At 47.9% G+C, this 24715-nt stretch overlaps 6 protein-coding genes across 6 annotated transcripts; 3 read left to right on the top strand and 3 right to left on the bottom strand.

Moving 5' to 3' along the window:
- Positions 1-4635: 4635 nt before the first annotated feature.
- Positions 4636-6935, bottom strand: FPOAC1_003500 (uncharacterized protein; the record flags this gene model as incomplete). The annotated part of the gene is made up of 4 exons (XM_044848065.1): positions 4636-6221; positions 6271-6444; positions 6495-6690; positions 6864-6935. 4 exons carry the CDS (start codon positions 6933-6935, stop codon positions 4636-4638), a joined length of 2028 nt encoding a protein of 675 aa, XP_044713981.1.
- A 664-nt stretch (positions 6936-7599) lies between these two features.
- On the top strand, positions 7600-8894 carry RO4 (Actin-like protein; the record flags this gene model as incomplete). Its single annotated transcript, XM_044848064.1, has 4 exons — positions 7600-7908; positions 7958-8413; positions 8467-8781; positions 8832-8894. 4 exons carry the CDS (start codon positions 7600-7602, stop codon positions 8892-8894), a joined length of 1143 nt encoding a protein of 380 aa, XP_044713980.1.
- A 704-nt stretch (positions 8895-9598) lies between these two features.
- Positions 9599-10024, bottom strand: FPOAC1_003498 (uncharacterized protein; the record flags this gene model as incomplete). Its single annotated transcript, XM_044848063.1, has 1 exon — positions 9599-10024. One exon carries the CDS (start codon positions 10022-10024, stop codon positions 9599-9601), a length of 426 nt encoding a protein of 141 aa, XP_044713979.1.
- Positions 10025-12521: 2497 nt separating this feature from the next.
- On the bottom strand, positions 12522-14071 carry FPOAC1_003497 (uncharacterized protein; the record flags this gene model as incomplete). Its single annotated transcript, XM_044848062.1, has 4 exons — positions 12522-13088; positions 13137-13381; positions 13441-13920; positions 13978-14071. 4 exons carry the CDS (start codon positions 14069-14071, stop codon positions 12522-12524), a joined length of 1386 nt encoding a protein of 461 aa, XP_044713978.1.
- A 2816-nt stretch (positions 14072-16887) lies between these two features.
- Positions 16888-18120, top strand: FPOAC1_003496 (uncharacterized protein; the record flags this gene model as incomplete). The annotated part of the gene is made up of 3 exons (XM_044848061.1): positions 16888-16975; positions 17029-17616; positions 17666-18120. The coding sequence occupies 3 exons, from the start codon at positions 16888-16890 to the stop codon at positions 18118-18120; spliced, it is 1131 nt and encodes a 376-aa protein (XP_044713977.1).
- A 2187-nt stretch (positions 18121-20307) lies between these two features.
- On the top strand, positions 20308-23602 carry FPOAC1_003495 (uncharacterized protein; the record flags this gene model as incomplete). The annotated part of the gene is made up of 3 exons (XM_044848060.1): positions 20308-22519; positions 22572-22919; positions 22986-23602. The coding sequence occupies 3 exons, from the start codon at positions 20308-20310 to the stop codon at positions 23600-23602; spliced, it is 3177 nt and encodes a 1058-aa protein (XP_044713976.1).
- Between the last annotated feature and the right edge of the window lie 1113 nt (positions 23603-24715).

Genomic DNA, 24715 nt, shown 5'->3' with positions numbered 1-24715 from the left:
TTCCCCCTCTCGGTGTCGGGCTTGCAAGGGGCGCCTGAAACTTGACATGCATATCCACATCGTGCAGATCGAGGCCTCGAGAAGCATAAGAGACGAAATTAGTAGGTCAGTTTATGCGCTTTAGACTATGGGTTTTAGATCATTTATTTTTCTACCCTAAGACTTGGGAGGCTAATATTTCTGCTACCCACTAACAAGGCCACTCAGATCTTGTTTACTTACAGACCAGTAAACTACTGTCCATCACTCGGTCTGGCATTGCATGGTTAATTGATATAGGTATCCCTCGAAGTCTAATGTAAAATCGATAGATGCAGCTTCATCACGAGAAATAGGGCTCTTAGAGTAACCTTAATCTCACATAAATATAAAAGCACTGCTATACAACCTACTTATCTTTCCTTTAATATAAAGATAAGACCACTTTTAAACCCCTTAAACTTAAATATAAAAGACTAAGTATTATTAGTTAATTTACCTAGCTTATTATCTTAATCCCTATAATTAACTAACTATAGCTATACTAATATAGTTATTAGACTAGGCCTATAGGAGTAATATAGTTAATACTCTTCTTAGTTTAAACTAATAGAGGAGGATATTAAGAAAGCTATTAAGGCCCTAAAAATTAAGTTACTTATCTTTATTAAGGATTAAGCTAAAATTATTATAGATACTTTAGACTAATTAATTAATAACTAGAGGGTTAAGGTAGCCCTCTTTAGCTATAGCCTTTTTCTTTTATATAGACCTCCTAAATTTATTACTATATATATAATTTAGCTTATAAGAGAAGAATAGCTGCTAAAGGCTTTTAAAGCTATCTTAGATAGTAATAAGGACCTAAACCTAATAGAGAAGCTATTTCTGCAGAAGCTAAATAGTAAGGTATATAAGGCCTAGTAGGATAAACTAAGATATTAGGCCAGGTTAGTCTGTAAATATAGCTATTGAACAGTAGGTCACTATATTGACTGAGCTTACTATAGTCTAAGACTATAAGTTGAAGCTGAAGAAATCGGCGTACAGGGTTAAGCTGCTTAGAAAGGGTCGGTTAGGTGATTTTGTGGGTTCTAGGTTGAAGGAAGGTTTTGTGGGTTATGTAAGGTTTCGGTTACTCTATGTGAGCAATAAACAAGTAATCGCAATTGCATGGTTAATACAATGATACTATAGCCTACGCCACAGTATTCTTCTTATACACTGGTATCGTCATATTGCATCACCAAGTTTGTGGTTGGTTCTTCTCTACTATAGCCAAGCTCGGAAGTTCAGTCCAAGTCACATCAGAATATCTGCTAATATTGGATCATCAAGTCTTTAGCCCCTTCATATCCAATAAGCCACAAACACGCGTGGTTCAGGTCGGTCGATGCAACTGCGACATGCTGCCGAGTCTGGGTCCCCAATGTCTCGCTTTTCCCCTGCTGGCGTTTTAGGCCTTCTCCAGCGTTTCGGTAGCGAATCACAGCCCAAAGATCAGCGTCGGCGGTAACCTTGTCCAGCTGGACCGACTACCAACACGATATGGTCTGGGCTTTGCCAAAAACAAACCCAAGACGAGTTTGCCGTCAATAAAACTGCGAGTGAATCAGTTGTCAGTCATTCCAAGCTATGTTGGATCGAGTCCGCAAGATGTCGGACCATCATCGAGTATCTAGCCGCTCAAGGATTTAAAAAGGGTGCCAACTGTCAAGGCTACTCGCCTTCTAGAAGGCAGACTGGGGCGTCGCTTCGGCTTGTCATGGATGCAGCGCTGCGCCTCATGCAACGCAATCTCTGTCTCAGAGACTCACGCATCAGGTCAAAAAAAGCCTCTTGAGGGTCAATACAGCATTGGGGTGTGCTTGCCATGTCATTCTGGCCCACTTCTAAAAGACAGCATTCAGAAAGAAAGGGAAAAAACAACAGAATAAAGGCGCCTCGGGGTGGTATCAGAAAAGTTGGCCGCTGGAACCATAAGGACGAAATTAGCAGGTCAGTTTATGCTCCTTAGCCTATACTTCTTAGGCTATTTATTTTTGTTCTCCAAGACTTAAAATGTCAACTTTTCGGCTGCCCACTGGAAGGCCTAATATCTGTGGCTAGCTTTCAGCCGGGGATGACATCTTGCTTCCTTGGCCATGACACGCAACAAGTAACGATCTTCAGATTTGCGCTCAGCAGAATAGCGTCTACATTGGACCTTCTCCATTCTTTCTCCATTCAAGAAACTGTCGCTGACCATTCGATAAGGGCCAACAATAAAAAACGAAACAATACGAATTGCCTGTTGCCTTGTACAGGACTAGTTTGCGTTGTGAATACCAAGGTGGCGGTCGTTGGTTGTATCCATCCCGTTCCCAACAGCATTCCCTGACAACATTGATACAGTTCACGCCGTACCAGTCGATTGCGAGTAATGTGCAATGGTCAAGTTACTTCTCATAGTCCCAGTCTCGGCAAATACCTTTACGAGAAATAGTGCTTGTTGGGCAACTTGGGTTGTCCGGAATTTGAGATTCCGTAATAGTACATCCATGTCTGCGTTTTGACATTTTGCAAACTCCGCCGCCCTTCTGCCCCTGTTCATTCAGACCAACATGGACTAGCCACTCTGCCACTCAATTTGTCAGTGCTCGAAAATAGCACTCTACCCTGTTCAGCCTTACGAGTTTGTCCCCACCATCCTGACCCTCGTCCTTGTCAAAGGTTACATCGAACTCCAGCCAGTCGTTTGGCAAGTCGGAGAACAAGCTACGGATAGAGAAAAACTCTTGCAAATCGCAGCAGGGCTAACCGAACCGATCTAGGACTCCTTCGAATCAGAACAATGCGTTCAAGGGTATAACACGACATTGTATTATTCTTCCTTGTTTCTTGGGCGATTCGCATCCACCGTTGTCGTACGGAGCTGCCTCTTGAGGGGTAGTAAGCCAACTCCAGCCTCGTGTTTCGACGTAGGCTTGCTGACAAGGCCATGACTTATACGCGGCTGACTGGCAACGCAGAAGGACATCACGGAGATTGAACCAACTCGACATAACGGTTCGCTCGGCCCCATTGTCCACGACGCTTCTTGCCACCGCTCAGTGCATTTCTCGCACTCGTTTCCATTTCAAGAAAGTCAAGTATCACAATGATATCCGAGTCATCCATGGCTTGGCAACCACGGACATTTACGACCTTGAACAATTTTTACTCCACCAGACATGTTATATGTCCCACTATGCGTAATCAACGGGCTGATTTATCTTACCGCTCGATCTCAATACAGATCTAGCCGTCTCCTGGCAGGGGTGGCAGGGGGACGAAAGTTCTGGCTGCGATCCCAAGGCCACACCCAGTGTTCATGCTTATTCCGACCACGCATTAAAGCAATGTGGAAACTTGCTTGGCCAGTTTCCAGCTTACAGAATAAAAGGGCGTTACTCACATGATTAGGACTCATGCGGTCAGCGACAGTAGCCAGATCCCTTGCTCATAAGAAAGCAAAGTTGATCTAAGATCCTTGTTCCTTGTCATCAACCTTTTCGACAGTGGGACAGGAAGAGCAACCCTGTGAAGCAACAAAGATAAACCCCACAAATGGTGGTCGAACACCATATACCAGAGCCAGTTATCTTAATGCACAGTTTTGCGGTGCTGTCTTAGAGGCACCACGCCTTCCAACCTCGGCAATTTGTCTCCCAACCTATAGTGTTCCCGGAGGATGTCAGAATGTTGCTTTGAAGCCCAGATGTGTAAGATGAGCCTTGTGCTGCTGTGTTCCAAAGCATGCCCAACTCTTTTCACTTCTCCTGCCGAACGCGCTATCGTTGCTGTCATCTGGTGACCATCACCATCGACGATAGGCCTAGATGGCGCAATCGACAATGATAGTTATCGCCGAGGAAATTCTCACCTCGCCGCCCACTAAGCGTAGAGGTTGGCTTCAATGTTGTCTGTGGGTGACCCCATTTGCGCCTGTTTGGATCTATTTGCGCATGCTATACACTGATTCGAGGAAGTTTTATCACTGTCCAAGTTTTTCGGCCGACTAGGGACATTATCGTTTGCACATGACCAAGCCTCTTTGAGCAGTGCCGTAGACGAATTGCCGCTCCTAGGCATTAGGTTTCAGCCGCAATGTCACTATGGCGTCTTGTTCACAGTCGAGTTCAGTAAGGCACAACAGCATGCGGCTGGCTGACATGACAAGCCTTGGCGCTATCTTCAAAGCTTGAAGGTCTCAACTACTTCGGTCCCGACAATATGGATTTTTCACTCATTCGCAGGCCTTAGCGTCAAGCCCAGTCTCGGTAGTGCTTTCAGTGATAGCATTGCCTTGGAAGTGTAACCTGGTGGCTGGTGTCCCATTTCACTGACCGACAGTCCGGGGGAGGCGCTAGTTTTTGAGCCAACGTTTGAGTGTATTTCGTTGGCAACAATTTTGCTTGCGTTTAATCTATCGTTTACATTGCATACACCCAGCGCCCTTTCCAACGTAGAAAAATGATATAGCCAAGCATAGATAGAATATTGAGAAACTTTGTAACTTGGCACGCCTCTCACCAGAATTGGATATAACTATAATATCTGACCTCGTCAAAACAAAAGAGGAAAAAAAAAGGATTATAGTAGCCGACTCCATAAAGAGTAGGCCAATGATGTTAATTATATGCCAACCGATAGTTCCATTGGCTCAGGGTCCATAGCGCCAACCATGCCGTTTTCATCCCGCTCTTCCTCCATCATCTCGATCAGGCTGTCGAGATTCGTGTCCAGACTCTCAGCCTCCTTGGGGTCGAGGCACCTGTTGAGCAGCTTTTTGTATTTCTCAATCTTGTCCCCTGTGCCCACCATGCTCAACGCCTCGACGTATTCTGCCTCGGCCTTGCGCTGCTCCGCAAGCAACGAGCTGAGCTCCCGCGCGAGGCGCAGTCTCTTGTCATATGACTCTTCTTGCCCACCGCCCTCGCCGTTGACGCGGCTAAGTTCGCTGTCCACTGCCCTTTGGACATGCAGGCGGTTCTGGTGTGTTATCAGTGACAGAACCTGATGCTTGGCCAAATTGGCTTCAGTCGCCTGTTTGGATGCTGCTTCTTCTGGCTCCAGTTGACCCTCAACATCTGTGATACTTTGTCGCACAGCGGTCAGCTCTTGTTGAGTGTTGGACAGTAGTCGTTTTGCCTCAGATTCTGCTATATCCTTCTCACGAAATTCGTCCTCGTAGCTCTTGGCTAGATCTTGGAACTTCTCCATGATAAGGGGCGAGATCCGCGACTGGACTGTGTTTGCTGCCGCTGACTGGAAAACAACTGGTGATTGTCTATTGGCCTTCTCGATAAGCGCATCCTTAAATGACGCATGTCGTTGAGACTCAGGGGCAAAAGGTGATGATGATCTTTGTGGTCCACGGTCCTTCTTAGTTGCGTTCAGATCCATGATCAGATCCTCTGCCCTTATGCCCTCATGATTCGCAAGATCTGATGAAGCGTTGCGCCCCAACAGTGCTCGGATACATTTCCTAGCATTTCGTTGCGCCGCGAGATGCAATGCCGTATTTCCTTCGTTATCCTGGATATCCAGTAATTGCTGAAATGCGCTGGGTTCCAACGTTTCCTGTAGTTTGTTCAGGATGTTGTCCAGGTAATATCTCGAGCACGACGAGTTGAAGACCCTACCGTTCTTCATCACGGCTGCGTGGTGAATTACTGTACAACCCACGTTGTCACGAGCGTCGAATGTCTCGAATAGTTCTTTCATAACCATAGGAAAACTCTGTTTCTCGTAACAGTTAGTGAAGTTCACGGAATGCATAAATGGTGTTTCGCCTCGGATGTTCTTGACTGTAGAAGATGCATTAAATCGCTTCAGCTGCTTGACGACATCCAGATCGCCCATAGCTGATGCCCAGTGAAGCGCTGTATGATCCTCTGCATCAATAGGCCAGTTAGGCTGAAAGTTTGCCGGAGGGTCAGGCTTCACTGCTGGCTGGTCTGTTTTACTGAGGAGGAAGTAGTCGAGGAGCTCGTCACCGTATAGGGCATGTTGCTGCTCGGTAAGATCTTGGAGGTTGTTATCGTCTCTTCTGCGTTTTCGGCCCGTGCCCGGCGCTTGAGGTATCTCGAATCGTTCGTCTTCGGCCATGTAGGATGCAGATGCGACCGTGAGATTATCAGGGGTATCTTCGTCACCCATCAGGGTATCTCCATCTTCTTGAATCACGGGCGCTGGAGCAGGAGGTGGAGGAGGCGGATCTAAAGGGGGTCAGCTTCAGTGCCATACTCCTGTTCGAGTTTGACGTACTGTTCCATTTCGGCAGCGGAGGTCGAGATTTTGGCCCTTTGGGTTTACTAGCATGCCTGGGGGCCGGAGGAGGACTCTCTGCGCCTTGAGTGTATTCGAAAATCGGTCGCAATCGGTCAATGACACTATGTCGCTCTGCTAATGCTTGTCCGCTCTCGAGCGGTATCCATGTTCCTGTATGCCAGTGTTAGAGAAGCAATTGCATATCTGAAAATATCACTGACCTTGGTATTTCCCATAGCCACCTTGGATTTTTTCATGGACGTCTTTCTGCACATCTCGTTCGAGAATTCTGGTTCGAGCTGGTTTGTCGAATCCAGCCGCCTTGAGGATGTGTGTCGCATTGATCCAATTGTCTGACCTTCTTCGCATAACATGCTCTTTGAGCTCGGCACCGAACTGAAATTCGTATACAGGTATCTAAGGCGGTGTTTGTTAGCTTGAATGCGAAATCCCAGTAGCAATGAGGGTTGCTGCATTAGAAGAAAGTTCCGACGGCAACATGCGACGCTGTAACATGGATTCTTCTCCCCAATCTGGCAAAAGAATCTCTTCCAATGAATTCCTCAGTTTGGGTTAATGGAAAAGCTTACTCCACTATATACTGCGCTGTACACGCCAGGTGCTGTGGCAGCTGGTGCTGCATTAGCATTGGCCTTGACCATGTCGGCGGCTAAGATGAAGCAATTCTGGAACCATGCGCAATGAAATAAGTATGAATAACGTCGTCCAGCGAAAGAACCGAGTTCAAACCAAGTGGTAGGATAAATAAGGGTATCAGTAAAGGCTAAATTGGAGTTTGCAGTTCGTCTTTGGTATCGCCGAAAGCTCTTCTGAGGTTGGAGTTGCCTGGGTAATAATGAATGCACGTCTGTGACGCGATTCACTATCAAAGAGACGCGACCTTAACGCGAAGCACTTAAAGTGCACCTGCCTGAGGTGTAAAGGGCCTTTTGACATCACGTGATACATCTGCCACGGGGGCGCCTCCTGAAGGTAGCGGTAGCAGATTGGATTGGCGGGCGCGGCTTTGTTGGATAGCAGGGCAGGGGTACAACAAACAAATACCTTGGACAATACCGACCACCTCTCGACTCTTTTCGTGACGACGGTTTATGGATACGACGAGCTACGCACGCGTCGAGGAATTGCTGGTCTACTAATTAATACGTCAAGCCTTGCGGTTGTGATCAGCTGTAAGCTTAAACTACCTCCATCGAGAAGCTCCGAATTGGGGACCCATATGGTAGCTAGCTGCAAGGAAGTTGGGACGATTTATCACAGCAACAAAGACGACACTTAGGCGGCCAATTTGAAACCTACACAACCATGGCCGACTCTCTTCACAATGCGCCTATAGTCCTCGACAATGGATCTGGCACCATTCGAGCCGGTTTCGCAGGCGACGATCTACCAAAGTGTTTCTTCCCATCGTGGGTTGGTCGACCAAAACATTTGAGAGTTCTTGCGGGTGCTCTCGAGGGTGAGGTGTTCATAGGACAAAAGGCAGCTTCGGAATTGCGAGGATTACTCAAGATTCGGTATCCCCTCGAGCACGGCATTGTCACCGATTGGGACGATATGGAGAGAATTTGGGAGTATGTTTACGGAGAGGGGTTAAAGACTCTCAGTGAAGAGGTTTGTTACCAAACAATGCCGTATCCTCGGCTGTGTTGACACCTTATAGCACCCAGTCCTGTTGACGGAACCGCCTCTGAACCCACGAAGCAATCGCGACACGGCGGCCCAGATCCTCTTTGAGACGTTCAACGTCCCCGCACTCCACACATCCATCCAAGCTGTGCTATCACTATACGCCAGTGGTCGAACAACCGGTATCGTTCTCGATTCAGGTGATGGTGTTTCTCATGCCGTGCCTGTGTACGAAGGTTTCGCCATGCCAAGCAGTATTCGCCGAATCGATGTAGCAGGCCGAGACGTGACGGAGTACCTACAGACGCTGCTACGGAAGAGTGGATACGTCTTTCACACGAGCGCCGAGAAGGAGGTTGTGAGGTTGATCAAGGAGAGCGTTTCGTACGTTGCTCATGACCCACGAAAAGAAGAGAGAGATTGGGTTGGTGTGAAGCCCAACGACAGCAAGGTTGCCGAATACGTTCTCCCAGACGGTTATAAGCTCAAGGTGAGACACACCTCGCTCTCGATTCATTGCACGAACAGACTAACAGATTGAAGATTGGCGCAGAACGTTTCCGAGCTCCTGAGATCCTCTTTGACCCTGAAATTATCGGTCTTGAATACCCTGGTGTTCACCAAATTGTTGTCGATGCTATCAACCGGACAGATCTGGATCTGCGAAAATCGCTTTACAGCAACATCGTTCTCTCTGGAGGAAGCACGCTGACAAAGGGCTTTGGTGACCGTCTCTTGACGGAACTGCAAAAATTGGCAGTCAAGGATATGAGAATCAAGATCTTTGCGCCGCCAGAGAGAAAGTACTCGACCTGGATCGGAGGCAGCATTCTTGCTGGATTGAGTACTTTCCGAAAGGTCAGTGAAGCAGTTGTAACCCTTTATGTCAGCTTACTAACTTGGAACAGATGTGGGTGAGCATCGATGACTGGCATGAGAATCCCGACATTATTCACACCAAGTTCACATAAGATGTATCTCCTTTGGTGCAACCTTTTGAACTCGCATCTTTTTACGATGCAGCCTCTACGATAACAATCCGACGTGGTCGTGTATAAACCTATTGACCTGGATTGTTAAACTAGATTTCTTGTCTGGCCCTTTTATGATGGGGATGATTGTTGTGAATGTCGATACTCCCACAACCAACCTACTTTGTCCCGCAGTTGTTGATAGAGCGATGCATGAGCCTTTGCATGGAATGGAAGATTTAGTACTGCGCAGGCGTGTAGTGACACCGGTGCAGTTGTAGACAACCTTTGCCAGATAGAGGAAGCTTAATGATACCCTGATGCGTTGAACCTGTGTCTTGGTGTCGTATGTGAAGTGATGATGTTATCAGTATATCACAAATTGGAGTTGTAGCAGAGAAAATATTGATGCTTTTATAATATAAGAGAGCTACGCTCGGGGGTATAATAATCTTCACCAGAAACAAACATCATGCAGGCAAAAGGATGGAAGAGAGGCAGTTCATATCGCCAATCCCAACTCATCAAATGCCAACCGTACATATATATCCAAGGCTTTTATTTCGCCATTCCCATTTGCTCTGAGGTCCCCGTCCTTTTTATTCTTGTTCGTGCCAAAAATGTCAAACCCAAACGCCGATCGCTAGTTTCAAGTCCAAGGTTCTTTCCCTGGCGCAACAAATGAGATAGAAAGCACGGCATTTCTAGTCCCTGCTGAAAGTGCTGCTCACACGAGCCCACAGCTTCGTCTTTGAGCTCAAAGAGCTGCTGGAGCTGACGTCGGATCCAGCATCGCTCTCCTTGCGGTGGAACACGTTGCCCGCGCCGCCGATACCGACGTGTCCGGCAGCCATTTGGTCACGAGCAGCGATGCGATCGTACTCGTCGTCGAGAGATACCGAAGGCTGCTCGCTGGCGCGGTGGACGTTGCCTGCTCCTCCGATGCCACTGAAGAAGCGGCGCGAGGGAGAGGTTGGTGTAGTGGTGGATGTGTTGGGGGTGACGACGGTGCGTGATGTTGTTGAGGTTGTTTGCTTTGAGGCACGAGAGATGTTGCCGTAGCCGCCTCGACCTGAACGTACGAAGACGTTTGTGGAAGGGGAGGGTTCAGTGAGGATGTAGTTTGCCATTGTGGTGGTGTAAGTGAGATAGATGTATGGATGTAAGCTGAGTAGTGGTTTATGGTCTCTCAATAAGAGTACTCGATTGGTAGATTCAGTTGTAGAGAGTCAAGAGTAGGTAAGAGTAAAGCTTGGAAAGGAGAATAGACAAAGAGAGGTTGTCATGATGGGCAAAAGGTGGTAGTTATACCACTCCCAGTCTGCCCACATACCTCGTTCAATACACCCCCAAGTCAAAGCCAACAAGCCAAGCAATTCCTTTACTTTTATGCTCACCCCACAAATGGACCCATGTCAACTCATTTTTTTTCTTCTCTTGAGTCCATCTAATTTTTTCCTTTCTATTCCCCCCGCATTTCTAAATTAGACTGAATTTGTCGTCATGTCGAGTAGACAGTTTGGTTAGTTAGAGGAGCTAGGAGTTACCCTCACAACCAACACCCCCTGGTAACCCAGCTCTCCTCATTCACACAGAGAGAGAAAAAGAAAGAAAAAAAAAGAGTCAGACGACTAGCTACGTACATTACGCTTTGCAGTTAACGGCAACTGGGGCACTCACTTGTGCGTGTGATGCTAAAAGAAACAGAGAAAAAAAAGACCCCCTCAGCTCAACCCAAGTCGTCTCCTCATGCCGAGACAAATGGCGCTTGTCACGCGGTCACCCCCAGGTTTTTTTCGAGCTTGGTTCCTGGATCTAGAGTTTTTAGTATGTAAAAATTACCCCATGAAAACCAGGCCTTGAGACGCTATTGGTCAATGCAAGGGTTATGATCCACGGGCTTTGTTATTACACATTAGCCTCACTCTTCGACGTGCTCAGGACAAGGTAATAAAAATGAAAACGCAATATGGATGGATACCTTGTGATGTTGTCGTCATGAGGACGAGCGACGTATCAACTGAACACGTTGTCTATGTCACAATTTAATGCGTTTGTGAGGAAAAATGAAACGTTGGAAACGTCGGTCAGGACTCTTCTACTATGTATGTATGTAGTTGTTGATCACTACGAAACTTACGTGGCTGAGGAATGGACGTACCGTACGTAGATCATGGACCCTTGGAAAAACAACAAAGTTCTGACCTCAAAAGAAAAAGGAGAATGACTTTCCCTCCATCTCGTAGCGGAAGACGCCAGCTAGCGGACGGCCAGTCCCGCCTCTACTGTACCTAGGTAGATCTCAGACTCCAGGTTGAACTGGCCATGGGCTTTGTCATTTCCGACATCTATTTCCCATCTTTTACGAGATGAAAACGTCAAGATCCCATCGAGTGTGCACGTAATAGTCTGCTACTTCTACCGGGATCTAAAGCATGCCCATATCTGGAATCAGATCGTTCCCCGGATCTTCAATCCCGGTGAGCTCCATCTATCAATCTTACGGGGAAAGCATCTGAGCATTCGATGGGACCGAGGTCTTTGGGGTAAGCTCAGTCCTTGAGCATAAATATAATGGATCACGCCATTGTGTGCTGCAGCGTAGCAAACGTAAGGAAGCTAGGCCGTGGTTACACCTTTGACATTCAACCTTGACAAATCATATGAGCGTACAGACATACAGGTGGTCTAAATTGATGAGCCCTTTGGCTTCGATCCCTAGTGGCCGTTCCGAATAGATACACTGATACGACATCATCGTGCAACAATGGCTGCCAAGAACGAGTTGAGAAGGAGAGGTTGAAAGCTATATCGTTTGTGGTGCCATGCTGTTACTATAGATCTGTGGTGTTTCGAACAAAAGAAGTATAGACGATCTTGAAGTCCGAACATGCTGGGGACGCCATTAAAACCTGTTTGTTCGCGTTGGGTCGTCAGCAGTGTCGTTTATGGGTCCTCTCCTCGTATAATTCCACCAGGACGTCCATATGTTCGTTGTCAGTATCCTCTTCGCCGTCCCCCTCATTCTCTGTCGGCAGTATCGAATCGGGCACTCCACCTCAAAACAAACTCATCAGGCTTTGGTAACAAACCGGAATTTGATCAACAGAAATTACATTCTTTCTGACACAGAATTTGGCCATATTACCCCCTGTTTTCCCTTACAAAACATTGCTGCTATTCCACACAGAACGGTCCCACCGTCACATCACCAGTCATTCCAACTCTAACCATTGGTGTTTGAAGTTGAAAACTTTCAACTCAATGTTCCATACCAGCCTTGTTTCACTGTGCATTACTCGGCATCCGTAATGACGAATGCCAGGCGTTAAGCAAACAGGTATGCCATAACTTGATCGATGTGCGATGCGCGAACACAAAGTTGTCCAACCCTTGGATTAAGAGCATCTCGAATACAACTTGTCACTTATTACAAACATAATATAGTTTACGGTTAACATTGTAAATTTATAAAGAAATAGATAGCACAACCTTCTGGCTGCTTGTGTCAAGTATACTCCATCCAACGCCCGGAAATACCATTCCTTCAAATTGCTGCAAAGAAGCACAAATGTGCTACCGGACTGAGTCGTTCGGCATCATTAAATTATCAAGCAAGATCCCATTTTATTTACCCATACTCATCCAGCCAAACATGCCGCATGCAAAGGACAGGACCAGGAAGGTCAGGATACCAGCACCAGCCTTGTCAGCAGTAGTAAGAGGTCCGTAGGTCTTGTCAATCTTGCCGTCTCCGACGTTACCCGCGTTGGGGTTACCCTTGGAGGTACCTCCCTTGCTTGCTGTGACGGGAGGAGGAGTGTTCTCCATGAGAAGAGATGACACGGCTGCAAGAACGTTCATCTGCTGGCCAGCACCGGTCTTGCCATCGTACTTGCCGCTAGCCCACTTGAAACCACAAACGCGTCCAGTCTCTCCGCCTGTGCATTGGGCAATGGCAGCTTGTGCGGACTTTTCGAGGACAGGGAGAATCTTGGGTCGGATGAAAGGCGCAAGATGGGTCGCCTGTGACATCCATCGGTGTACGTAACCCTTGAAGGAGTACATGTCGGTAGTGCAAGTGTCGTGGTTCTCGCAGGCGATTTCAACAGCAATGTCCTTGGGGAAGAAGTTTGAAATAGTGGCATCGACCAACTTATCGAGACGTTGCTCCCACTTTTGCGAGCCGTCGGTCTGGAAATGTCAGCAAGGCTCATAGGCTCAGTCTGTGAATTGACTTACGTGGTTGTACATAAAGGCAGCGCCCTGGAGGAAGACACCAGAGTTGTAGGAGAACTGGGCCTTGTTGATATCGGTACAGTTCTTTCCGACGTGACCGCCATCATAAATCTTATAAGTGGTGGGGTCGAGGAAACCAACGCCCTCAATCCAATCCCATGTCTTCTCAGCCCAGTCGGCGTAGGTCTTGTTGCCCGTGTATCGAGCAAGTCGGGCACCCAGGTTGAAGAAACAACCGTTGGCGATACCTTTTCACAAGTTAGTACGCAAGTTTACTGTATGGTTATATTTGAGGAGGAGCGCTGACTGTTCTTGTAATCGTAACCGTTGTTTGTTCGAGGAATCTGCCATCGAAGACCACCGCCACAAGTATCGTCGTGTCGGTCAGGGTTGGCCTGGGTGTTGAAAACAGCTTGAGCGAGAGCTAGCCAGCCAGGCTGATCTGAAGGAGGGTTGGGGAATGCCAACTCGGCAGCCAACATGGCAGACATGCCCCAGAAGCCTTGATCGTCGTTTCCGAGAGATAGGGTAACATTGCTGGGCTGATAATCTTGGTCGTCTCCGACTTGGAACTGCATGCCCTGCATCACAAGGTCGTTGTATTTGGTATCGCCGGTGCACTTCCAGTAATCCATATACGTCCCCCACATCGCACCACCTTCCCACCAGTAGTAGTCGCCGTTGGGAGGAGGACCGGGCAGGATACCTGGAATACCACCGGGGTCATTTCCGTGGTAGTATTCGATCAAATCAGCGGCGAGTTGTTTGGCCGACTTCTTGATGGCGTCTGCGTTACTAAAGTTAATGTCTGTTTACCTTTGCGGCAACGGTTGGAGGAGCGCACCTGTGCTTGAGATGCTGTAAGGCGACGCCTGGGCGTTGACAAGACCCGTTGAAGCCAAAAGCGCAATTGTGCCGGCGGAACAAAAGGACTTCATTATAAATGAGTCCGGACGAAAGCAAAGTGAGCGGCGTCGAGAAGAACGAGCGACAAGGCCGTCAGAAAGCGAGAGTTGGGCGCGCCCAGGAAAAGGTTCGGAGTGCGAGAGATGTGAAATAAATGCGATAAGTATTAATGACTGGCCGAGCAGTCAAAGCGAGAGTCGATAGTGAATATCAAAGTAAAAAGAAACCGGAGCAAAAGACGTAGAGTCTTGTGATGGATAAAATCGAGGTTGGGATGTTGTTGAAGAAAGTCAAAGTGCCAAGGAAAAGAAATGGAAACAGGTGACGGGGGGGATGGATTTGCTTGGGAATACCGCAAGGTACAGAATACGACTGCCGCAATTAAAGGGAGGGAGAAACACCCAATCAAAGAGACAGTGGATCAGGGAAGAGGAGGGTGACACGGTCTATTGACTGGCTAAAACGGAGTAACCGTCAGGTCAGGTCAGGCTATTATGTATGTATCTATTTTTTGCCCTTTTCCTACCTGACCCTGACGCGGCGGGGCTATATTACGCGCATTGCAGTAGTAGGTTGGTGCATTTTCGATACGAAGTTGTAGTCTAGACTTGATTAGCCCAGGGGTCATTGCGTAGAGGAAGTTCTAATGTTGCATAAAGGCTTTGATCAATCGTATTTCATTTATATACGAGGGATGGCCCCAAGTTGGTTGGTTATACTTTGCCTGTGACCGTTGAACTTTGAACCGACAAACCGTTGTCAAGAATGAAAGATCCCCTTGTAATCTACTATGATGGCACGTTCATTCTTGTTGTAGTGGAGGAACCCGCTCTTCCGGCAGCTTGATCCCACAATCGCCCAGTTTTCTAGGCTTTACCCACAAGAGTTTGTTCATCATTACGTTTCTCTCTCTTGGGATCAATTGTCTATCATTTTTCTGCTCCTGCCAACCTCATTCAACGTCGCGAAACTATCCAAAAGAATTACATGTCGTCAATTGCTTGTTCAATGCCAAGGCGCTTATCGGCACCCTTAACCGATTCGCGACCCAGGGTCTGGTATGCCAAGATGCCTAGAACTTATCCCGTCTGTAGAGTTCGCATGGTCTCCCGTCTCGGCGCCGAGAGAGAACTGTACGAAACAGCACGTGATCTGCATTTCCAGAACCCGATCAATCAATCAACGACGGATCGCAGGAAACATGGACAATAAATACCCATGGTTGAAGAACTGCCCGAACTCAAATAGAGACATCCTTGCATAGACAACGCTCGACCCATCACTACTCCATCTTCTCCATTTACTTTATCTCCCAAAGATCGAAATGGTGGGGAATTAGACCCAACCAACTTCGCTCATGAAAATCCCCCAGAATTTCCTATGATGGACCCAGTATTCATTCAATTGCGCAAGCGTCAACCAACTTGACAAATAGTATTCGGTCCGAGTTGGGATGCTGACAGTAAATTCCCAGTGTCCATTCTCAATGAATGGGAATGAACAGAACCGTGACATCTTGGAGGTCGGGAAACAGAGAGCAGATCTCTCTCTCTCTGCCCATCAAATCATATATAACGATTTGAGTAATCAAATTGGGTATTGGATAAGCTACGAATAATGAACTCGTTTCTATAAAATTAGGTACCTATACAACACGAATTACTTATACTGGTTAATCGAAGCTGTATTTAGTGCACCTAGTGACTCTTTTTTAATAAAAGAGATGACCACAATACCCAAGCTTATTCTATTTATTTCATTAAAAGCCATGGGGTATCGACCATATTGATTTGCCATTCAACTCGGAGCCAAGCGAGATAAGCAATATCCAACTCATATAGCAAGTTAGTATCGGGTAACTGCCAGCATCTTACTCTTGACTTCTTCGTTCTTTCGCAAACCCCTCTTAATATAACCTCATCTGCAGAGGGATTGAGATACATAAAGTCTTTGGTTGCCCATGGATGTTGAGAATACCAAAACAAACGACGTAGTTGTGTTCTGAAAACGAGGGACAAGGCCTCTCAAGCTTGTACTTGGTACGGATCTCTATCGAGCATACACTCTCCAAACACCCATGACTCCATGGCAACTTTGAAACACACTTCCGACATGAGTGTCGCTATAGTCTGTTGAATACACTGTCATCAGAAATTCAACTACTGTTGTGATTGTTAACAGTTTAACGAGGCCATATCCTACCACAGCAGCTGGACCTAGGATGAGGCGAAACGAAGGTCTTGGAGAAGTTTAACCTCACAAATCCAAAAACCCGTAAAAGAGGTAATATTGAGTAATTTGAAGCAAGCATCAGACGGTCATCGTGTCATGATAGACACAATGCAACCAAGTTGACATGAACGGGTGGGACCGTTGAAGAGTAAATCCGCACTAGAGCCGGTGATAGCTCAGGAACAGTTCGGGTCGGCAACACTTTAACCCATCAACAGTCCCCACCAGCCAATCAAAAGCTGGACCCTGACAGCGCCAGCTTCAGGGGACGGTTTTAGTTACAGTAAGCTGTCCTTTCTGATTGCGGCTGCGGAGCGCAACGAAGCGACGACATCGACAATTTCCCACTTTCGTTCACCAAAAAAGACTCGTGGTCGACGAAGCAGTTCAAAGACCATTGAAACCGGTTCCAATTGGTTTCTAGTCACTGTATTTTTTCGTTTTTTGAAAATTGGGCATGCGGAAATAGAAACACCCTTTTGCGCATTTGGTGTCGATCACGACTTTTAGTTTGCGACTAAACCTCGACATTTCGCGACAGACGGTCCCTCACGATATCGACCACGGTTTCCATTGTATATATTCGAACTAGCGGGACTAGAGATTCTTTGCAAAAATGATGAATGGCACGGAAAAGTCGGACTTTGAAGAGGACAAGTTTGGTCCCAAGGAGGGAAGCTTGGTAGCTGCTTTTGATGCGTTTCGTATGTCCTCTCGTCATGCCTGGTGTCTGTTTACGCGCGCTAACCCCCAACAGCCAAGTCAAAGCCGCAATACATCCAACGAACCTCGGGAGGTGGAAAATGGACAGTCGCCGTGTCCATCATCTCGCTCATCCTTATTTGGGGTGAGCTTGGTCGCTGGTGGCGCGGCGTCGAGTCTCACAACTTCGAAGTCGAGGCCGGCGTCTCACGAGAAATGCAGATCAACTTGGATATAGTGGTCAAAATGAACTGCGACGATATTCACATCAACGTTCAGGATGCTTCTGGCGATCGAATCATGGCGGCCAAGCGCCTCAAAACCGACAAGACTCTTTGGGGACAGTGGGCAGACAACAAAGGTGTTCATAAGCTTGGACGGGATAGTCAAGGCCGAGTCGTCACTGGCCAGGGATACAACGACCCAAAGTACGAAGATGAGGGTTTCGGCGAGGAACACGTTCACGATATTGTTGCGCTTGGAAAGAAGAGAGCTAAGTGGGCAAAGACACCCCGATTCAGGGGCAATGCCGACAGCTGTCGTATCTACGGAAGTCTGGACTTGAACAAGGTGCAGGGTGATTTTCACATTACTGCTCGTGGCCACGGTTACATGGGCCATGGCGAGCATCTTGACCACAGCAGTGAGTCCCATCGGCGAAGAGATGGATATCGCATACTGACCAGTCGCAGAGTTTAACTTTTCGCACGTCATCTCGGAGCTTTCTTACGGCCCCTTCTACCCCTCGCTCGTCAATCCCCTCGACGGTACTGTCAACACTGCTGCCAACAACTTCCACAAGTTCCAATACTACCTTTCCGTTGTGCCCACCATGTACAGCGTCAACTCCAGGTCCATCCTGACCAACCAGTATGCCGTCACGGAGCAGAGCAAGGCAGTCGACGACCGATGGATTCCTGGAGTCTTCTTCAAGTACGACATCGAGCCAATCCTGCTGACAGTTCACGAGAGCCGCGACGGTATCATTAGCTTGTTTGTTAAAATCATCAACATCATCAGCGGTGTTCTCGTCGCTGGACACTGGGGCTTCACAATCAGTGATTGGATCCACGATGTCATTGGTCGCCGAAGACGCAGCAACGGTGGAGTTGGTGTCTTGGGATCAAAGGAGGGTTTTGATCAGTAAGGTTCGACGGAAGATTAACAACGCCTGTAGCATAGGTACTGCTAGAGAGTTAAGCAGAAGGAGTTATTACTCGGGTTTTGTTCAATGGTGATACTATGGAGTTCAGGTTAAAACATGGGAATCTGTTTTTAGTATAAGACAATTGACAACCAATGTTTGTACAATGATTGGTCTACATGTACTTCAAGATGGTGCTTGTAGAATACTTCCCCGTTGTCGATGTGTCCTGACCTGCTCATCAATCACGCCCAGACTGCCAGGCAACATGCCATCTTGGCTCGAGGCTGACTGATTTAGACACAAAACACCTGCCTAATGGATAAAGTAATTTTCTTGTTGGGGCAATTCTGCCCAGCTTTGTAGCACATACATCGTATTGGAAACGCCTCCATGCTGATATGGGAAAAGCCACGAGTATAGAACATTCCAGTTGAGAACAGAACGACGCTACGGAGAAGCCCATTAGACGGGACCCTTCGAGAACGGGGCAGTTTTAAGGCTGCGGATGGAGTTCTGTCAGCAATCAGCATCTGATTGTGCATGTGGACAAAGAATGTCTGGTGACTCAGACTCGAGGTCTACGTAATTAATTGACCCGAAAAGAAATGTGTTTGACCCAAGTGACTCTACTGGTCTGATTAATTGTTTTTGGCCATTACTTGTCCATGCTTTTCTTTTTCATGGTGAGGCGAGTGACTCCGCTGAAATAAGAACCAAGAATGTTTATTGTTAATCGGCGCCAGGGTTCAAAGAGGTGGGGTTTTCTCTTTTCCATTTCCCATTAAAAAGCAAGCCTATGACGACATTTGACAACAGCTAGAGTGGGGTTCTGTAGACATTCTTGTGATTTTCGGTAGTACTGTAGTCTATTCAATGATTTGCGCTCCAAAAATGATCTACGGGGCGGCACGATCAAAGAAAAAGCTTCTTCGCCTCATTTTAATTCTTTTCGTCTTGTTTCAGTTTGTTCTAGAGCTGAATAATGGAGGGAGGTGGCCCTGTCAATGAAAAAGAGATGGGCCTTGGTACATGACGAGAACAAGGTTACGTGGTTGTGGGTTCTCTTTAGATCCCGAGTTGGAGGGATGGTTGAGTTGGTATATACTATTAGTAGGCCCGTGTGATTTGGCCTTTGTCCCCCGTTACTAAAACATAAATTAGGCCTTGGGATGCGGTCTGGAGTTTTCTTTGACTCGAGACGGGCGTTGACATGAACGGTTTTGGTGTTACAAGGGTTCAAAAAGTGGAAAAGCCTTTGTTTTGACATGGGACAAAGAGTGTGTAATTTACGGCTGGCTGCTTCTGACTGCATTGGCTTGTACTTTGTTCGGCAATTGAATGCTGGTGAGGCTCTGTGCCCAACCTGACAGTGTGATACCCATGAATTAGATAGTTTCTAGACTCGATATGTTCCTTGTATGACTTGTGGATCAACTGTATGGTTGGGCTCTAAATGAACCTTTACTCATTCCAAGATGCAAGAAAATACCCGAGATAGCCTGGAAAGGAAAGGAAAGGAAAGCAACCCAACCCAACCAAAATGTATTCTTCTTCCAAGATATTGTTACTGCACAAATATGTTCCAGGTTGCAGCGGATGGTTCATCCAAACCCAAGCCTGATTGGACCTCGTACACAAATGCCCAGCATCAGCCGGGCAGAACAAGAGACCTTCTGCCACCCATCTCGACGGTCCATCCAATCCCGTGCCATGTTCTACTGCACTAGCAGCATCATCTTCCATCATAGCCACGGCAGGCTTTCTCCTAGGCCATCTCGTACCCTTGCTACCCTGCTCGAGCACTGAAGTTTAAGGGCTCCACGCACACTCTGCCTGAGCATTTACTGGACTGGGCTTTTGAGGCAGAGACAGAGGCTGGCCCCGCGCTACAAGCCGCCCATTCTGAAGGAATCCTTGTCCAGCCCAAACCTGCCAGCCAGTTCCTTCCTGCTCGATTCTCTTCCGTCATAGCTCGTCTCGTTTCCCAGCTTTCTCCCCTCTACAAACCACACCACTTACTCATTCATTCCTCCCTCTTACATACAAACATTCATAGATTTCGCTGTGATTTCTCGTTAGGCGTTTTCTGCCGAATATTGAAATTTCTCACCATTTGAATCGATTTGCTTCATTTTGACCTCAGCAAGTTAGCACGACTCTATAAAACAACCCCTGTCATACCCCGCGATGGGCGACGTCTACAGAGACTCTCGCACATATCGCGAGCGTGAGTGGGAGCGGGATGAGGGCGCTTCTTCAGACGATGAGCGTTATCGCAAAACTACAATCCGACGATACAAAGTCACACCCAGCCGGTCAGACCGATACTCCGAGTACGACGATGGACGTTCCCATGTTTCCCGCTATGCCGGCCGCCCTACCGGCGACTTTGTAGAACAGGATCGACGTTCTTACGCCCCGGATCGTCCTCACTCTGCATTTGAACCTGCCCCTTCACAAGCTAGCTTTCGTGAGGATCGTGGCCGAGACACAGCCCCTAGATCTTTTATCTACGAGAAGGAAATCGAGCGAGAGACTTATCCCCCTCCAGCCCCGCCGCCCATGCCTATGCCTGCGCCCTCTCAAGTAGGCGATCGAACTCGTGCGCCAGTTTACGCAGAGACAAAAGAAGTTGAGCGTGATTGGGAACGTCGATCTCGTTTTGACGCTTTGTTTGACGACGACGTCAAGGTTGAGAACCAAATGGTGAAAACCGAGCGTCGAGACAACGGCGAGTATCGCGTTGAGAAGCGGGTGGAGGAGCATATCGATGACAGTCACGGCTGCGACGTTGAACGATACCGCAAGGAAACAGAGTACTACACCCCTTACGATCCACCACCTCCCGTCATCATTCGACAGCGTGCACCTGAGCCGCAGAAGATCATTGTTCAAGAAGCGCCTGCTCCACCACCTGTCATTGTTTCTCCTCGTCAGCAACAGCAGCCTGGTGTGGTTGTTATCCGAGAGAAAGAACCTGAGAGGCAACAGATCGTGGTCCGAAGAGAGCATCGCCATGAACACCGACACGAGCACCGCCCTCGCCCTCAGGACGAAGAGTATTATTATCGTCATGAACATTATGATTCCCGTGGAGATCGCCGATACGTCGAGCGATATGATCGTAGAGGCGGCCATTACAGCGATGATGAAGATTATTACATGCGGCGCAAAGTTGTTCGTCGCCGCGAGAGCAGCGAGGACTCTCATCACAGGCGACATTTGGCAGAGGGTGCTCTTGCTGGTGCTGGTGTCACAGCTCTCCTCAACAGCCGTCGCGACAGCTATGGAGAACTACCTGAAAACCGTGGCCGCAAGGTCATCGCTGGAGCTGCTCTTGGAGCGCTCGGCACTGAAGCACTGCGCAGAGCCAAGAGTGCTTACGAAGATCGCTGGCACGATGACGAATCACCTGATCGCTCCTCTCGTTTCAAGCAGGGTCTCGGAATCGCTGCTGTAGCTCTAGCTGCTGCCGGAGCCGCCAAATACTACCAGTCCAATAAGATTGAGAAGGAAGAGGCGATCCGAGGCAGGAGCCGCGGTCGTCGTGGTTATCACTCCGATGATTACTCACGCTCTCGTTCACGTTCTTCGCGTTCTGTCATCCGAAGAACCACAACTACAACCAAGAGCACGAGCCGTGGTAGCCGCCGTCGCAGTTTGTCGACTGCAGCCAAGGCAGCCTTGGGAACCGTTGCTGCTGCAGGTGTTGCAAAGCATCTACGCAACAGGTCCAAGTCTCGAGGTCGCAGCGGCAGTAGGTCGAGCAGCTCGCGTAGCCGTAGCCGCAGCCGAAGCCGATCAAGGAGCCGTAGCAAGTCTAGACTTCGCCGCGGAGCCGAGATCGCAGGTGCGGCAGTAGCGGCAAAGGCAGCGCACCATGTATGGAAGAAGCGCCAGGACAAGAAGGATGACAGCGACAACAGCAGTGATGATGAATACTACCGACGAGGCCCATCTAGGAGCCGGAGCCGGAGCAGGTCCAAGGCCAGATCCATTCGTTCAGAGCGCGGGACTGATCTCGAGCTAGGCCCCGTAGTTGAATACGGTAACGATCCCCTCGCGCCCGCCTCGAAATCGCGAGGCTACGAATCCGAAGCAGAGGCAAGGCGTGAACGCCACAGACGACGTGGCCGTAGCCGCTCTGTGTCACCTGCCGGCTCCGATCGCGACCGTAAACGCAGTAGAAGTCGACTTGGAGCCGCGGCAGCCGCAGGAGCTGCAGCTCTTGGCATCAAAGAATACAAGGAAAGGAAGGACAGAGAAAAGAGGGATCAGCGTTCCAGAGAACGTCGACTTGAATTAGAGAGGGAACGTGAAAAGGAAGATGAGCGAGACCGTCGTGGTCGAGCTACCAGATCTCCTTCACGAACCCGATCTCGAAGTCGTTCCAGGAGACGTGAGTAGTCCTTGAGTGACCAAAGTTGTGTTGACTGACCACTTTTGAGCAGGCTACGATGACTATGATGACCGACGTCCACGCTCACCACCCATGGCATCTGGTGGTGCAGGTTTCCCACCTTATCCTGTTGACCCTACTCCCCCATCCGGAACCCCTTATACCAATATTCCTGATAACAATCGTGAATACCAACCATATGTTCCTCAAGACTATACGGGTTATCCGCCTCCTCCTCCTGGCCCCCCTCGTGGGCTGTCAACGGGACCTCCTCCGCCAGGACCTCCTGGGCCACCACCACCACCTGGACCTCCGGGACCTCCACCATCTGGTGGCCCAAGACCGCCTGACAATGTGAGTAATCCTGTCCACAACCTGGGCTCAAGAGGCCTAGATGAGGGTGCGTCCGACCGTATCGGGAGAGTTGTTGAATGAAAGCAAAGAAACAGTGCTGACTCGAAAACAGCTGTACTAGATTCGTCTGATGAAGAGCACCCAACCAAATCTGTGGTCTTCGGTCCTATGTCGCCCAAGAGTTCTATGACCATGAAGCTACATCGTGCTAAAGCAAAGGCCAAGGAGGAAAAGGAGAGAAAGGAGCAAGAAGCTCATGATATGCTTCAAGGACTTGTACCCGCTAAACCCCTTTCGAAGCAGCGAGATACTGCGTCGACCGAGTCAGATGACGAATCCTATTTCAGTCGGAGACGGCGACATAGAGGTGATGACTCTGACTCGGATGAACCTACCGAGGACTTGCCTGATCGTTTTGACAAGCATGGCAAGCCACTGGATGAGCGATCAACCAGAAGCCGCGGGTGGACAAGCAGAAAAGGGGACTTTGAATACAAACCTAAGCATCGGGATGACTTGGATATCAAGGGTGCATGGCAAGTAGCAGGAACAGACGGAGAAGCTGTGGAGAAGATCGTTCGTGGTGTGACTGGAGCACTTGAGGGCAAAGGTGGATGGCTTGGAATTCTTGGAACTGTTCTTGGTGGATTGCAGCAGCCGGATCAACGAGAGGCTATTGATGATGGACGCCGTGACGAAAGGAGGCGACGAAGACGACATCGGGACTAATGACTTCATGATTGTGAATGCTCTTTCTTTTTTCCTTGGTTGGATATGATAATGGCTTCTGTTCGGGTGGACTTATGATATGACGCTACGACTATTTATACATTACGGCCTATATAGAGAAATATGGTTTATGTCTGTTTATGATAATTGTTCAAGCTTGCCTTTCTATCAACTGTGACTGTATATGTGTATTTCATGACAGTATGTTTCGTCGACCATGTGAAGTATGAGGTTTCTGTTTCCGACACTACCTCAGATTTACCAGATTCGCCAGAGTTGCTGGCTCGGAAGAGTTATCGACTATATTACACATATATTGTGTTAAGTATTAGGTGAAATTCAAGCTTTTGTGGTATGTCGTTTCATAAAGTGTTGCAGCCCGCTCATAATTAACGTCTTATCGTTAACGGATCGTATACCTCATCAAGCTGCACGAGCAACATCAGAATCATGCTCGCATATGCAACTATAATATGAGACATTGAGTACACCGCGGCATTTGCCACAGAGTATGAGGTGTTTGTCTGTTCTGTAGTCTGTATATTTGACTGTGGTGAGGTCTGAACGGGAGAGTTCTACCACATCGTGAGCGGATGTGTTAGTAGAAGGAGTGGTGGTACAAGTAGTGTCATTTGGTGAGGGAGTGTTTGCATGTGAGGTTCCTGGTGTTGAACTAGACATTATGTTTATTGTTTTCTTAAGGAAGAAAGGAGTGTTTGTAAGGGGAGAATAAAAAGGAAAGGGAGAGAGAAAAGAAGGGAAAATGAAATGAAATCACTGCATCATCATTATTGCTTATATGGTAGATAATTACCCTACTTCAGGCTATGCTAGTGTTTCTTGAAATGTCGTTTCTGGTCTTCATTGCCAGATGGACATTGTAGAAGTTTCGGTTGGATTGAAGGGCGATCATAATATATAATTTTCCTACTTCTATACATTACCCTTGGATGGTTCTCGTAGTTTCTGTATTGATCGATGTAACTCAAATGTGGGTCAAAGCTGCGTCTTGTATCGCAGTGATAAGAATTATAGTGTTTACACTTCAAAAGTCAAAACTCTTCGAAATCAAGTCCCTCGATGGCGAGTCTTGTAGTATTCTATATAATATTG

Source organism: Fusarium poae, chromosome 1 (genome assembly GCF_019609905.1).
Source record: "Fusarium poae strain DAOMC 252244 chromosome 1, whole genome shotgun sequence".
In the NCBI taxonomy this organism is placed as follows: Eukaryota; Fungi; Ascomycota; class Sordariomycetes; order Hypocreales; family Nectriaceae; genus Fusarium; species Fusarium poae.
The sequence above is the reverse complement of the archived record's forward strand: the minus strand, read 5'-3'. Positions and strand labels throughout refer to the sequence as shown.